General features: G+C 34.3%; 1 protein-coding gene across 6 annotated transcripts in view; it reads left to right on the top strand.

Moving 5' to 3' along the window:
* The window catches only part of CHD7 (chromodomain helicase DNA binding protein 7), a 227,968-nt gene that overhangs the window by 181,197 nt on the left and 34,566 nt on the right, over positions 1-12,205 (top strand). For all 6 annotated transcript variants that reach the window (XM_031946368.1, XM_031946366.1, XM_031946369.1 and 3 more), the window contains 2 exons: positions 3,906-4,049; positions 6,828-7,083. In XM_031946368.1, the coding sequence (XP_031802228.1) occupies positions 3,906-4,049; positions 6,828-7,083 (400 nt within the window). The remainder of the gene's footprint in view (positions 1-3,905; positions 4,050-6,827; positions 7,084-12,205) is intronic.

Below are 12,205 nucleotides of genomic sequence, written 5' to 3'. Positions count from 1 at the left end.
TAACAGTGTCTTTGATTCCTATGTTATTTACATCTGCTCCTTCCCAACTCATCTCTTTTATTTCCTTCCATGATTCTACACATAGACACTAGTAGAAACAAACAGTATTGTTACTTAGTCTCCCTTTTGCAGAAAATCCGGTTATACTTAAAAGAGAAATGAGTATATGCATACTAGACTTAGTATGTAGTATTACTGATAATTGTGTCAGGTATGTATTTTTCATACTTTTTAGTCATTTCAAAAGTAGCCTACCAGATTGAACAGCCCTATTCCATATGAAACTCTGTTTTATCTTGAAAAAACAATATAAAAGATATCTCTATGTAGGTTGGTCATTTGTGTGTGTATGTGTGTGTGTGTGTATGTGTGTGTGTGTTTTAATTAGATTATTTGGTGGCTAATTCAGTGTTGTGGTGTAGAGAGAACTTCACAACATTCATGTTGTTTTGAAAAAAAAGGAAAGTTTGGGCTTACTGGAGGAAAACCATCTCTGGCCAAATATGAATGTGGTAAATAAAAAAACAGATTTAGAATGAATTTAGTGTCAGAGGTCCTGGGTTGAAATTTCTATATTTTACCATTTACTGTTACTACATATGTGACCTGGGGCAAGTGATTTAATCTCTTTTACTCTAATGTAAAATGAGGAGATGGAACTAGATATCTTCTTAAGTTGCTTCCAACTCTCTACTTATATATTCCATAAAGTCATATTTTGTATTATCAATATCCTGGAATGTATACATCTTTTTGAAAGGCCTTCATTTTCATAAGGATGCCTATTAATGTTAAGTTTTTTATCATACTGGTACTCCCTCAAATATATATCCATTCATCCATGTTTACTAAATTGTCTAATTCTAAAATTATTTTTTTCATGATCAACATGATTAATTCTACTGTGAAATTTTCCTTTATCCCTCTGTTTAATTATATACAGTTAGGTTTACTGACTCCCAGAACCCAATCTATTGCCACAAGGTATATGAAGGAGTTTATAGGCACTGAGATTGAAATTCAGAGAAATCATTGGATTAGAAACTGTAGCTAAAATGATTTAATATTAATTAATGTACTGAGTATTATCCTGTAGTGGTAAACAGTAATCTTGTTTTTTCAGATAAGAAAGATGTATTGAGTTTAGGGAAGAAATGACATCTTAAATAATCTCATTGTGTGAAATTAGACTCTAAAGATTTCAGTGACTTCAGAAGAACACACCTCCAATTCTGAAAAGATCATTGCCAAATAGCACAAAACCCTCACTTAAAAACAGCTTAAAGCAACATTAAATCTATCTTCTCTGACCATTCTTCCCAACAGCAGGTCACAGTGCAAACAGTATGTGGTAGTTTTGAGATGACATCTCTCAGATTGCTATTTGCATTTATAATAGGTATAGTGAACTGATGTCATCAAGACAGGTTTGACTAGAATGATACCAAAATGAAGCAATTGCTCAAACAAAACAAAGACCACTGATATCCTTCACCTTCTCCCGCCTCCCATCCAAATGCCCCACTAGCATAGACATAAACAACATTCCACCATTCAAGGAATATTATATTCTAGTGTGCAATTTTTTTTTTAAAAAGACAAAAAAATTCACATAGACTTTGAAAAGCAGTGACTCCATCCTTATTTGTCTGACAAGAAAGGAATATACCAGAGATGGTAGTAGTTCAATGATCCTATTATCTCACTTCCATTGTCAGGATGCCCTACACAAATAAAAGACTGCCAAAATGCAATTATATAGACATCATTCAACTCAAATCTAAAAAGAATAGTGAAGTTCATGAGCCTGCACAATTTAGTTTAGAAGTGATAAGCCATATATATAACCTATATATTTCATGACATTTATATGATCATGTGTTAATAGTAAGTTATTTGCTCTTTCTCATCATAGTTTCAAAGTCCAGATTTATTCACCTTCCTACATGTAACTTAGATTCAAATACTGCTCAAATATCCCTGGTGGGAGGGAGAGAGAGACACACACACAGACACACACACAAACACAGGAAAATAACATGTTTTGTTTTGTTTGTAATAATAATTTTAAAAAAGATATTAGGTTCTTTTCTGGAAGTATGAATTGGCAATTCAAAAATTTACATCATATCACCATAAAAGTTACAGAAATGAACTTAGAAGCAACACTGAAGTTTTTATATCTCAGCAGTCTGTGATCTTATTCAAAAGATCCCTAGGACTTTATGAATAGTCTTTGAGGAAAAACTGGATGACCCCTTGTCAAGTGGATTGTCATAAGGATTCTTTTGAAGACAGGAATTGGACTAGATGATGGCCACTCAAGCCTCTTCCAGCTCTGAAATTTGACAATTCTTTGAAAAATTATTCATGGAGTACAGTAGTGATTTTGCCCTTATACATTTTACATTCAAAATCCTGTAAAAAGAATTGGGATTTATTTGCAAATTCATAACACAAGCAATTGATTCGTAAAATCTGAAAATGAGAAAATACCATATTTTTAGTCATGGGAGCCTTGCACAATAAAGAAAACAGGCATAAGCACATAATCAGTCTATAATTCTGGTACCCTATTATCTGATGGATTCATTAAGAGATAAGGAAGAAAGCGGATTCTTAGTAAAGCTAACATGCCCCTTGGTATATATTCCATTTTAGTCTGTATTTATTAGGCTTCTACAGTTACTTAGTATCCAAACATTGTTAGGTTTCAGGATGCAAAATGATCCTTGTGAACCAATTTTTATTAGCAGTGTCTAAGAGGAACACTGAGTATGAAATGGTGAAATAAAGTTAAGACTAATGAGGCTCTTGAGTATGGTCATATCTGTGTTATAACAGTTCTAATAATTGTAATACCATTTTTTCATTCAAGATGAGTCAGGGAATGAGTGATAATAGCATGGTATGGGACATCTGCAAAATAAGCTTTAAAAAAATCCCAGCTGTAAGCCATAGGTGTTTCAAATTGAGGATCTGCATGAACATCAAGCATTGTTTGATTATTATTTAGCTCCAATAATGCATAACTTTTTACTTGATAAGGAAAAACACTGTCCAGATACCAAATCAGTATCTCTTTTTTTTTCCCCAAATGTATGTAGAGATGATTGATAAATTACAAATTCCCTTATATTTTATAAAATTTATCTTTTTATCCTCATGTATTTTCTTTATTCCCCCTTTTTTTCCTTCATGTATTTTCTCAATGGATGATTACTAACAGTACAAATTTTTTGATGTTAAAAAGGAATTCTCATGCTAGATAACCTAAGAAATTACTGGGAGAAAGGAACAATAGTTTTAATAAAAGTATAATTTCCCCCAAACATAAAGTTATTAGTTTGTGCTCATCTAATACATGGAGGCCAGAGAATTTAGGATAAGTAGATCTCTTTGCCAGTTAGTAAATTTTCAAGCACAAATCTTCACATGTAGAACACCTTTTGTCTCCGTGAGTCATGCAGGAAGGAGATGGAGAAATGACAACTCTTTGTGTTGAGCAGAAAGACAAACATTGTCTGAAGCTAGGGATGTTAGCAAGAAATTTGACAGGGAGAGAGCACTGAGCCTTTTTAGATCTAAATGCCATTCTCATTAATTCTCATTAAGTCATGTATTTGAAATATAAGAAATTTTGGAGAGGCTCATGTGTACTTGTTTCCAGTCTGTATTCTTATTGAAGGTAAGGATTATGTTTTTCTGGGTCTCCTCTTCCCATTTATTGCCCCCACCCCCACCCCCCAATAACACTTTTCTCCATTCATAGTAGGTTCTCAGATATTGACTGACTGACTGACTGACTGTAAAGAGTTAGGTAGAGAAATTTAGCTCTAGAGAGGATCTGATCTTAAATAAAATTATGGTCACTTTGGTCAGCTATCTCTTTTGCTTTCTAATAGGAACACAAGGTGCTGCTGACTGGTACTCCATTACAGAATACAGTAGAAGAGCTCTTTAGCTTGCTTCATTTCTTAGAACCAACTCGCTTTCCTTCAGAAACCACTTTCATGCAAGAATTTGGTGATCTGAAAACAGAAGAGCAGGTATTTATCACTATATGTATGGAAATTTGTTTTATGATTTCACATGTATAATTAATGTAATATTGTTTGCCTTTTCAGGGGATGGAAAAAAGAAGAGAAAGAGAATTTGAAACTTAAATTTTTTTTTTAATGAATGATAAAAATAGATAATGATTTTAAAAGAAAGAAAGGTTATGTTCTGACTTCACTTGTGTAATGGGTTTTGTATTGTTTGCATTCTTACTGGATTTGGAAGGGGTATGTGGATGGAGAATTTGGGACTAAAAATGAAAAAAAATTGGGGGGGAATAACTCTCAAATAAATAAATAAAATAAATGAATAGGTAAATGGATGAATAAAAGTATATGCTGGACTTCAATCCCTTTGTGGGTGGCAAAGGAGAGGGCAGGGCAGAGATAGGGCACTCTGAGTTTGTTCTATTCAGTTTATGTTTGATTAGTTTACCTGAACTTCTTTTTTCCTCTGCTGTTCTTTTTTAATCTTTTTTCCATGGACAGCTTATTGTGTGGGTTTATATTCATGAGCAATGATGTAAAAATAAAAGATACCAACAATTTAAAAAATAATTAGAAAGGTCTATGTCAGGAATATTAGTTATATCAATAATTTTCTCCATTTGAAATGGAAAAAATTCACATTCCCACATGTCATTCTTATATTAATTGATAAAGTCATCATCATAAATATTATTTTATGTACTTTGCTATTATTCAGTGATATCCTGAAGTGTGGAAAGTTATCTCCTTGATAGCCTATCTCCTAGCTTTTTCCTGTGCTACCAACTGCATCCACACATGAATAGGGTTTATCAATAACATTTCTAGCTCATCCAGTCCCAGGATGAGGAAGTGGCAGACTGACAATTTTCTGCAAGGTAAAGAACTTGGTGATATTTCACATCTGGCTGACCATAAGGAAATAGACAGCTGCCTTAACCTCAGTTTACCAGACACTCTTAGGGCCCTTTGTTATATTCTAACACTTGTTATTAAAATTACTGCTAACTATAGATATCTTTTTCTGTATTTGAATATACTCTAATAGAATGACTAACTTCCCTAAAAGCTCTTAAGCAGTTTTTCATTTTTTTGGATTAAATACCTTGGAGTGGAGGTGGGAGGAGGTTTCTTCGCTCCTGAACTCCCTGAGTTTGCATTAATTGGTGGATCTGCTTTCTTTCCTATTCAGTGATGTTTTCAAGGGTTATTGAAATTTTTAAGAACTATTTACTCCTATGCTAAATACTCTCATACTAGACCTCACTATTTATTGAGTATGCATGGCATATAAAATGTATTTCTTTATAATGTGAGGTGTCTATTCCTGGACTAGAATCTTGCTAACTCTGTTAACATTTTCTGCCTCATCTTCTATTGCTTTGGTCTCCTTTCCTCATCCCCAACCCCCTCTCCCCATCCTTCACTCCTGCTTTTCAGTTCATATTGTAGATCTGCCTATTCATTATATAATCTAAGACAGAACTGAAGATTTTGCAAAGGAACCAATATAACAAATTATTGTGTAGAGGGAAGGGGGCTGAATAAAAATACATGAACTTGTGAAACTTTTATGCTTGTCTCAAGTATTACAGATATTCCTAGTAGTTAGGATTTTAAAATCTGATTTCTTGCATTCTTTAAAATTTATTAGACTACCCACCATTTGCAAAATTACTGTGTAAGCTTTACTAAAAGTTCAAGTCCTGTTTGAGGTGAAACATATTGATCTTTAGTTTTTTCCTGGTGCCATTTGACTTTTTGTCTTTGGGTACCAAGGTTTTGGGGTAATGGTTAAATTATATACATCTAAGCATACAAAATACTTTTTCATCATCAATCAAATGGAAGGAAAGAAGGTAGGACTTTAGAGGTCATATGAGTTCTCCTTTCTCCACCCCTCTCCTCCTAGGTACCTTAGCAATGATTAAGCAGCAGAGGAGAGATATGACTTGTGTCATTCTTCTCATTGTAGGTGCCCAGTGCCCCTTTGTGTGATCTTCAGCCTTAGTTCCTAATATCACCATGGCTAAAGGCAAACAGAAGGCCTTGATTGATGTTGGATTATTTTTTCTTATGTTTTTAATATGTCTTAGGATTCAATTTCAGTTTAATTAAGTAAACATTTGTTTAAGTACCTACTATATTCCAGTGAGCTAAGAGCAAACTAAGCACTGGGGATATAAATAAGAAAAAATGTCTTTTTCCTTAAGTAGCTTACAATCTAATGGAAGAAGACAACACACAAAAAGAAGTTGAGAAGCCAGTAGAAAGCAGGTGATTATCAAAGGATACCTGGTGGAGGGGAGAAGGAGGAGCAATAGTTTTCCATGGATTAAAGACTGAGAAGATATACTGATGGAAAATGAAATTCAGAACTTAACAGGAACCATATAGGGTCAACAAGCCATTTTCCTAAATTCTGGGGATACAAAGAAAGGTTAAAGTATGGTCCCTCCCTTCAAAGAACTTTCATTCAAATAGAGGAGACAATATGCAAGTGAACAAGATATATACAGAATAGAAGAATTCTCAAGTGATGAAATCTTTTTGATGTGATGAATTGAACCATTCAGTCTTCTTGGGTTTCAACTATAAAGGGGTTAATAGAAACTATTCCCTCAACAGAATAATTTGAAAGAGTAGGGAAAGAAGAAAAATCACCTTCATATTATTAGTAGACACATTGTGTGCTCCTTAGTATTTTGTCTTGGAATTAGTAGTTTTAATGGGGGGATTAAATCTTATGTTGGTTTTTTTTTTTTTTTTTTTTTTTTTTAGGTGCAAAAGCTTCAAGCTATTCTGAAGCCAATGATGTTGAGACGCCTCAAGGAGGATGTGGAAAAAAATTTGGCCCCCAAAGAAGAAACTATTATTGAAGTTGAATTAACAAACATTCAAAAGAAATACTATCGTGCCATCCTGGAGAAGAACTTCACATTTCTCTCCAAAGGGGGTGGTCAGGCTAATGTCCCTAACCTTTTAAACACTATGATGGAATTGAGAAAATGCTGCAATCATCCATACCTTATTAATGGTAAGTCAATTTATTTTAAGTTTATTTGATTTTGGGCCAAAGTACATATACCTACTGAATAGTCTTTGCATTGTATATAGTACATGGGTGATTTTAGATTACCTCTGAATGACTGGCCCAAGTCCACCCCTTCCCATAGCTAGCTGCTTATGATTGCTGCAAATACAACTGAGACTGTAGCATAGCCTTTTAGTTCAAAAGATTAGTAGTTCCTCCTTCTTGAAAGTAATAGGGGGCTCAAAATGTTAAAGGGGGATGTTTGCCCTGATTAAATCAGGAGAATTGGGGAAAACATTGAAAAGAAGAAAGCATTGGAGAGAATGAACAGCTGTCTGTCTTTAAGCACTTTGTGTTTGCAATTTATACTTGAGGATTTTCTGTTGGTAAGAGGGACTGATGTGAAACTATTTTATGCCAACTATTAATGACTCAATGGTAATTTTCTTCACTCACATGGTTTAGCTATAGGGTGATTATGTTATATAAAATTTTTTCAGGTACCATTTTGACTGATTACTATGTGCAATGAATTCAGATTTTTTTCAATTTTGTCTGACTCTTTATGAACATATTTGGAGTTTTCTTGGCAAAGAAAATGGAGTAGTTTGCCATTTCCTTCCCTAACTCATTTTATAGTTGGGAAAACAGAGGTAAACAGTATTAAGTGACTTGCCCAGGATTACATAGATTTAAATTTACCTAGAGGAGGTTTTTTCACTAGGCCCAGTGCTCTATCCACTGCACCACCTAGCTGCCATTATATGTGTAGTGTATGAGAGATAAAAGACAAAAAGGATACAGCCCTTGCCCTCAGGGAGCCTTCTATCTAGGGAGTAATAGGATTATGGATTTAGAGCTGCAAAAGACTTTTTAGAAGTTACCTAACCCAATTCTCTTATGTTAAAGCTGAAGAAATTGAGGCTTAGAGAAATTAAGGGACTTCTCCAGTTTCATATTGGCAATAAATAGAAGAGCCAGGAGACTGACTTCAAATCTAGCATCTTTTGCCTGTACTATCCTGTTTTCCTCAATACTATATTCAAATGATTATACTAAATGGTAATGTCAAGTGCCACAAGTTAAATAGTATAAGAGAGACACAAATGAATTTAGGAAGTAGCATTTGAATTGAGACTTGAGATTTTAAAATGTAGATTGAGCTCAGGAAATCAGAAAGGGTGGGGAAGACTATTTAGATTAAGACATGGAGTGGAGAAAGCATGGCAAGTCTTTGGGAGCTAGCAAATAGCTTGGCTCTCTGTTTAGAAACATTGGAAGACAGGTCAGAAAAGATTAGAACCCCAAAATGAAATTCCTCAAATGGCAGGCACAAGAATTTGGACTATATCCATTTGGCAATGGAAATTTATTGAAGATTTTTGAGAAAACTGTTTTGTCAACTTTTTTCTTTTAAGTCTGTATTTATTAAACTTATGAGTTATCCTTTAAGAAGTTTCATCGTGGATGGTAGGATGCAGAGTAGATTAGGCAAGAATATAAATGTAGGTTAACCAGTAAGGAACAGAATTAGCATGGATCCAGGTAGAGATCCAGATCAAACTGCAGTAGTCTGAATAAAAGATAAAATGCATTCTTGGACTCACATAGATTGTAGAGAAGGAAAATCAGTGAAAAAATTAGAGGAAATTGTCAACATGTTTTGGCATAATTTCTGTGTATGGCACATACTAGCCCTCTTCCTTTTTTTATATCTTGAAGCCCTTAGGGATGATCCCTCAGTTTTTACTCCTTTATTTCAATCTCTGATAATAATGCAGCCCTTCTTTTTTTTTTCTTTAATAATTATAACTTTTTATTGACAGAACCCATGCCTGGGTAATTTTTTTATAACATTATCCCTTGCACTCACTTCTGTTCTGAATTTTCCCCTCCCTCTCTCCACCCCCTCCCCCAGATGGCAAGCAGTCCTATACACTTTACATATATTCTTTATCCCATACCCTTCTGTCTCTTTTGGCAGCTTATTGTTGCAATCATCCTCTTTTTTTTTTTTTTTTTTTAGCATTCAATTTCTATATCTACTGATTTCCTCCCTGCTACTTTTAAGTAAACACAGCTTTCCCTTTTCCTTAAAAAACTTTTACTTGACCCTGCTATCATTCTGAAATTGTCCTTTATATTTCTCATTTAAAATAGAAAATTTTAACATATATTGGACCACCTGCCATCTAGGGGAAGGGGTGGGGGGAAAGAGGGGAAAAGTTGGAATGGGTTTTGCAAGGGTTAATGCTGAAAATTACCCATGCATATGTTTTGTAAATAAGAAGCTAAAATAATAAAATTTAAAAAAAATAAAAATAAAAAATATACTAGAAAATATAAGGTCGAGAAAAAGCTGTTTATATCCATTGCAGCTGTGTTACAGTCTGATTTTTATCCTCGTCATTCAATTGAAACTACTCTCTCTAGAGATACCAGTATCTCTTAATAGCTAAGTCCAGTAATCTTTTTTTCCTTGACCTTTCTTCACCATTTAACATAATTGACCACTTTTTCTGGATACTTTCTGAGCTTTTGTGAGACTTTTCTGATTCTGTTTTTCCTCCTACTTGTCTAGCCAATGTCCTTTCCTGGATCTTCATCGATCAGTTTATTGACAAGCATTTATTAAGCACTCTGTATGTGCCAGACATTGTGCTAGGTATTGAGCATTCTAAGTCAAATGGGAAATAGTCCCTGTCCTTGAGAAGTTTTCAGTCTAGTAATGAGAGATAATGAAATATGAGATTGAGGGGGAGTGGAGGAGGAAGAAATAAAACTAGCTGTTGGGGTGAACAGAAAAAATCTCATGTAGAAGGCGCACTCTATTGTGGATATTCCCCAATGATCCAACCTCAGAACTCTTCCTACTTGGTGTGTTCTTCAGCTTTCATGGATGATTACATAGATGATTATTACACACATAATTCCCAGATTCATCTTTAGTTTCTCTTTCCTGAGTTCTAATCCCATATTGCTAGTGTTCTATGAGATACTTTGCACTGGATGTCCTGTAGGCATTACAAACTCAGTTCGTTCAAACTGAACTCATTTTATAATTCCACCAAATTGCTGATCCTCTCCCTAACTTCTGTTCTGTCAAGAACATCATGAAAAGATGGATCACAAATCTGGAACCAGATTGTGAATTATTAAACTTATAAATGAGTTAAAATTATAAATGAGTTATACTGGAATGTCAGTAGTCACTGTTGACTTGGCATTTGGTGTTAATAAATCAAAAATCCGTTGAATCTGCAAAAAGTAGGAAAGTTTTCATAAAAGGGTTCATGAATTTGCTCCAAAAAGTGCTAAAATCACTTCTTACATGTGTGATAAAAGAATTGGGAAAATGAAAAAGAAACTAAATTTGTGAGTAAATGAGATTGTTGCCACCCCTACCCTCCCTCCAGCCAGCATCCCACCTTCCCTGCTTCCTCCCATCAAGGCATGTGCTTCTCATCAGGGAACAGTTCAACCACTGAGCTGAAAGGAAGATTGGAGATGGCATGGAGGATTTTCCCTTTCCCTCTTTTACCTCAATAAAAGAATCAATTCTTCTGATAGTACTATTCCCTTTCCCATCTAATGTTGCCTTTCCTTTCTCCTGATTTTTATGGTTTGTGTCATGGTTACCGGTAGGAAATATATGTTATGAGAATTAATATTTTTATAAAGAATTATATGCAGAATGTATGCATGTTTTCACCAATATATGGTAAAAATTTTGCAGTTTTTCATGGTTGTAATAATATTACACAATCCCATCATAGCTTCTCTTTCATTTTCTCCATCTCCATTTTCTTATTTCATGACAGTGTCGCATCAACATCATGGTCACTCTTCTTTATATATTCTCCAACTTGTCAATATTCTGCCTAAAATGTAGAACCTAAAACTACATATTACTTGAAATGTGGTTTGACCAGATTAGAGTGTGGCAGGACTGCAGTTTTTCTCTCTTCTGGCTGTCTTGTTGACTTAAGTTAGCCACAGATGGAAACATCACCTTTTCCCCTGCCAGTTCTATCTGTCTCAATTTCCTCTCTTCCAATCTTTATTACTCTTTGTTAGCTTTAATGTATCCCCAAGTCCATTATTGTATTTATTGTATTCAAAAGTCTTTAATGATCTTTTAATTGCCACATCTAATGGTAATACTAATTACCATTGATGACAATTGATCTCAATCTTCATCACCCTCTTCTTCTCTTCCCCTCCCCATTCCACATCCTCTTCTTGATGTTTTGTGACACTGTCCCTTTCCTTCCTTTTCTGACTTCTTATAGCTTACTGTTCTCTATATCCTCTGATTCAGTTACTGGACACGATGCTGTCCTTCACACACATCACTCTCTCTCTGGATTTCCTGAATTTTCACTATTTCCCATGCCTAGAATTCTTTCTTTTTTCATTTATTCTAACTTTCCTAATTTCCTTGAAGTTTTTAGCTAAAATCCCTTCTTCAAAATGTCTTTCCCAATCCTTAATTTAATGCCTTCTTTCTGAGTTTACTCCAAAAATATCCTAAATGTATCTAGTTAGCATGTCGTAGTCCTTATTAAACTGTGCACTCTATGATAACAAGGATGTTTTTTCTCTCCATTTCTGATCTTGAGCCCTGTTCCTGATACATAGTAGGTGTTTAGTAAATGATGATTGACGAGTTGACGTTACTTTTGTGTTGTATAGCTTATTAAGTAAATGCAATAGCTAATCACTGCCATAGTATTCTCTTTGGCAATCACTGATTTGCTCTACCATGGATAGGGAGGTTACTTTGTCTTTCATTACAACCAAGTCCTCAAATGTTTATATCTGTATACTAGAAAATTGTGGTCGAAAGCAGTGGCTCCCAAATTTTTTTTAAGCATATAAAGGCTCACTTTTTAGCATGAAGACATTTCTGACTATCTACATTATAATCATATTATTAAATTGTTGATTAAGAAAATACATACTAGCAGATACAAATGCACTTATGTATATTTGAAAATCAGCAATATGCTAAATATATTTATTCAGTTTATAGAATATTTACTTAAACAGAATCATGCTGCATATTTTGTTAAGGCCAAATAAGTATCAAAATGACAAAACCTGTTGCATATAGAGATTCAAG

This window comes from Sarcophilus harrisii, chromosome 1 (assembly GCF_902635505.1).
Source record: "Sarcophilus harrisii chromosome 1, mSarHar1.11, whole genome shotgun sequence".
Lineage (NCBI taxonomy): Eukaryota > Metazoa > Chordata > Mammalia > Dasyuromorphia > Dasyuridae > Sarcophilus > Sarcophilus harrisii.
The sequence above is the reverse complement of the archived record's forward strand: the minus strand, read 5'-3'. Positions and strand labels throughout refer to the sequence as shown.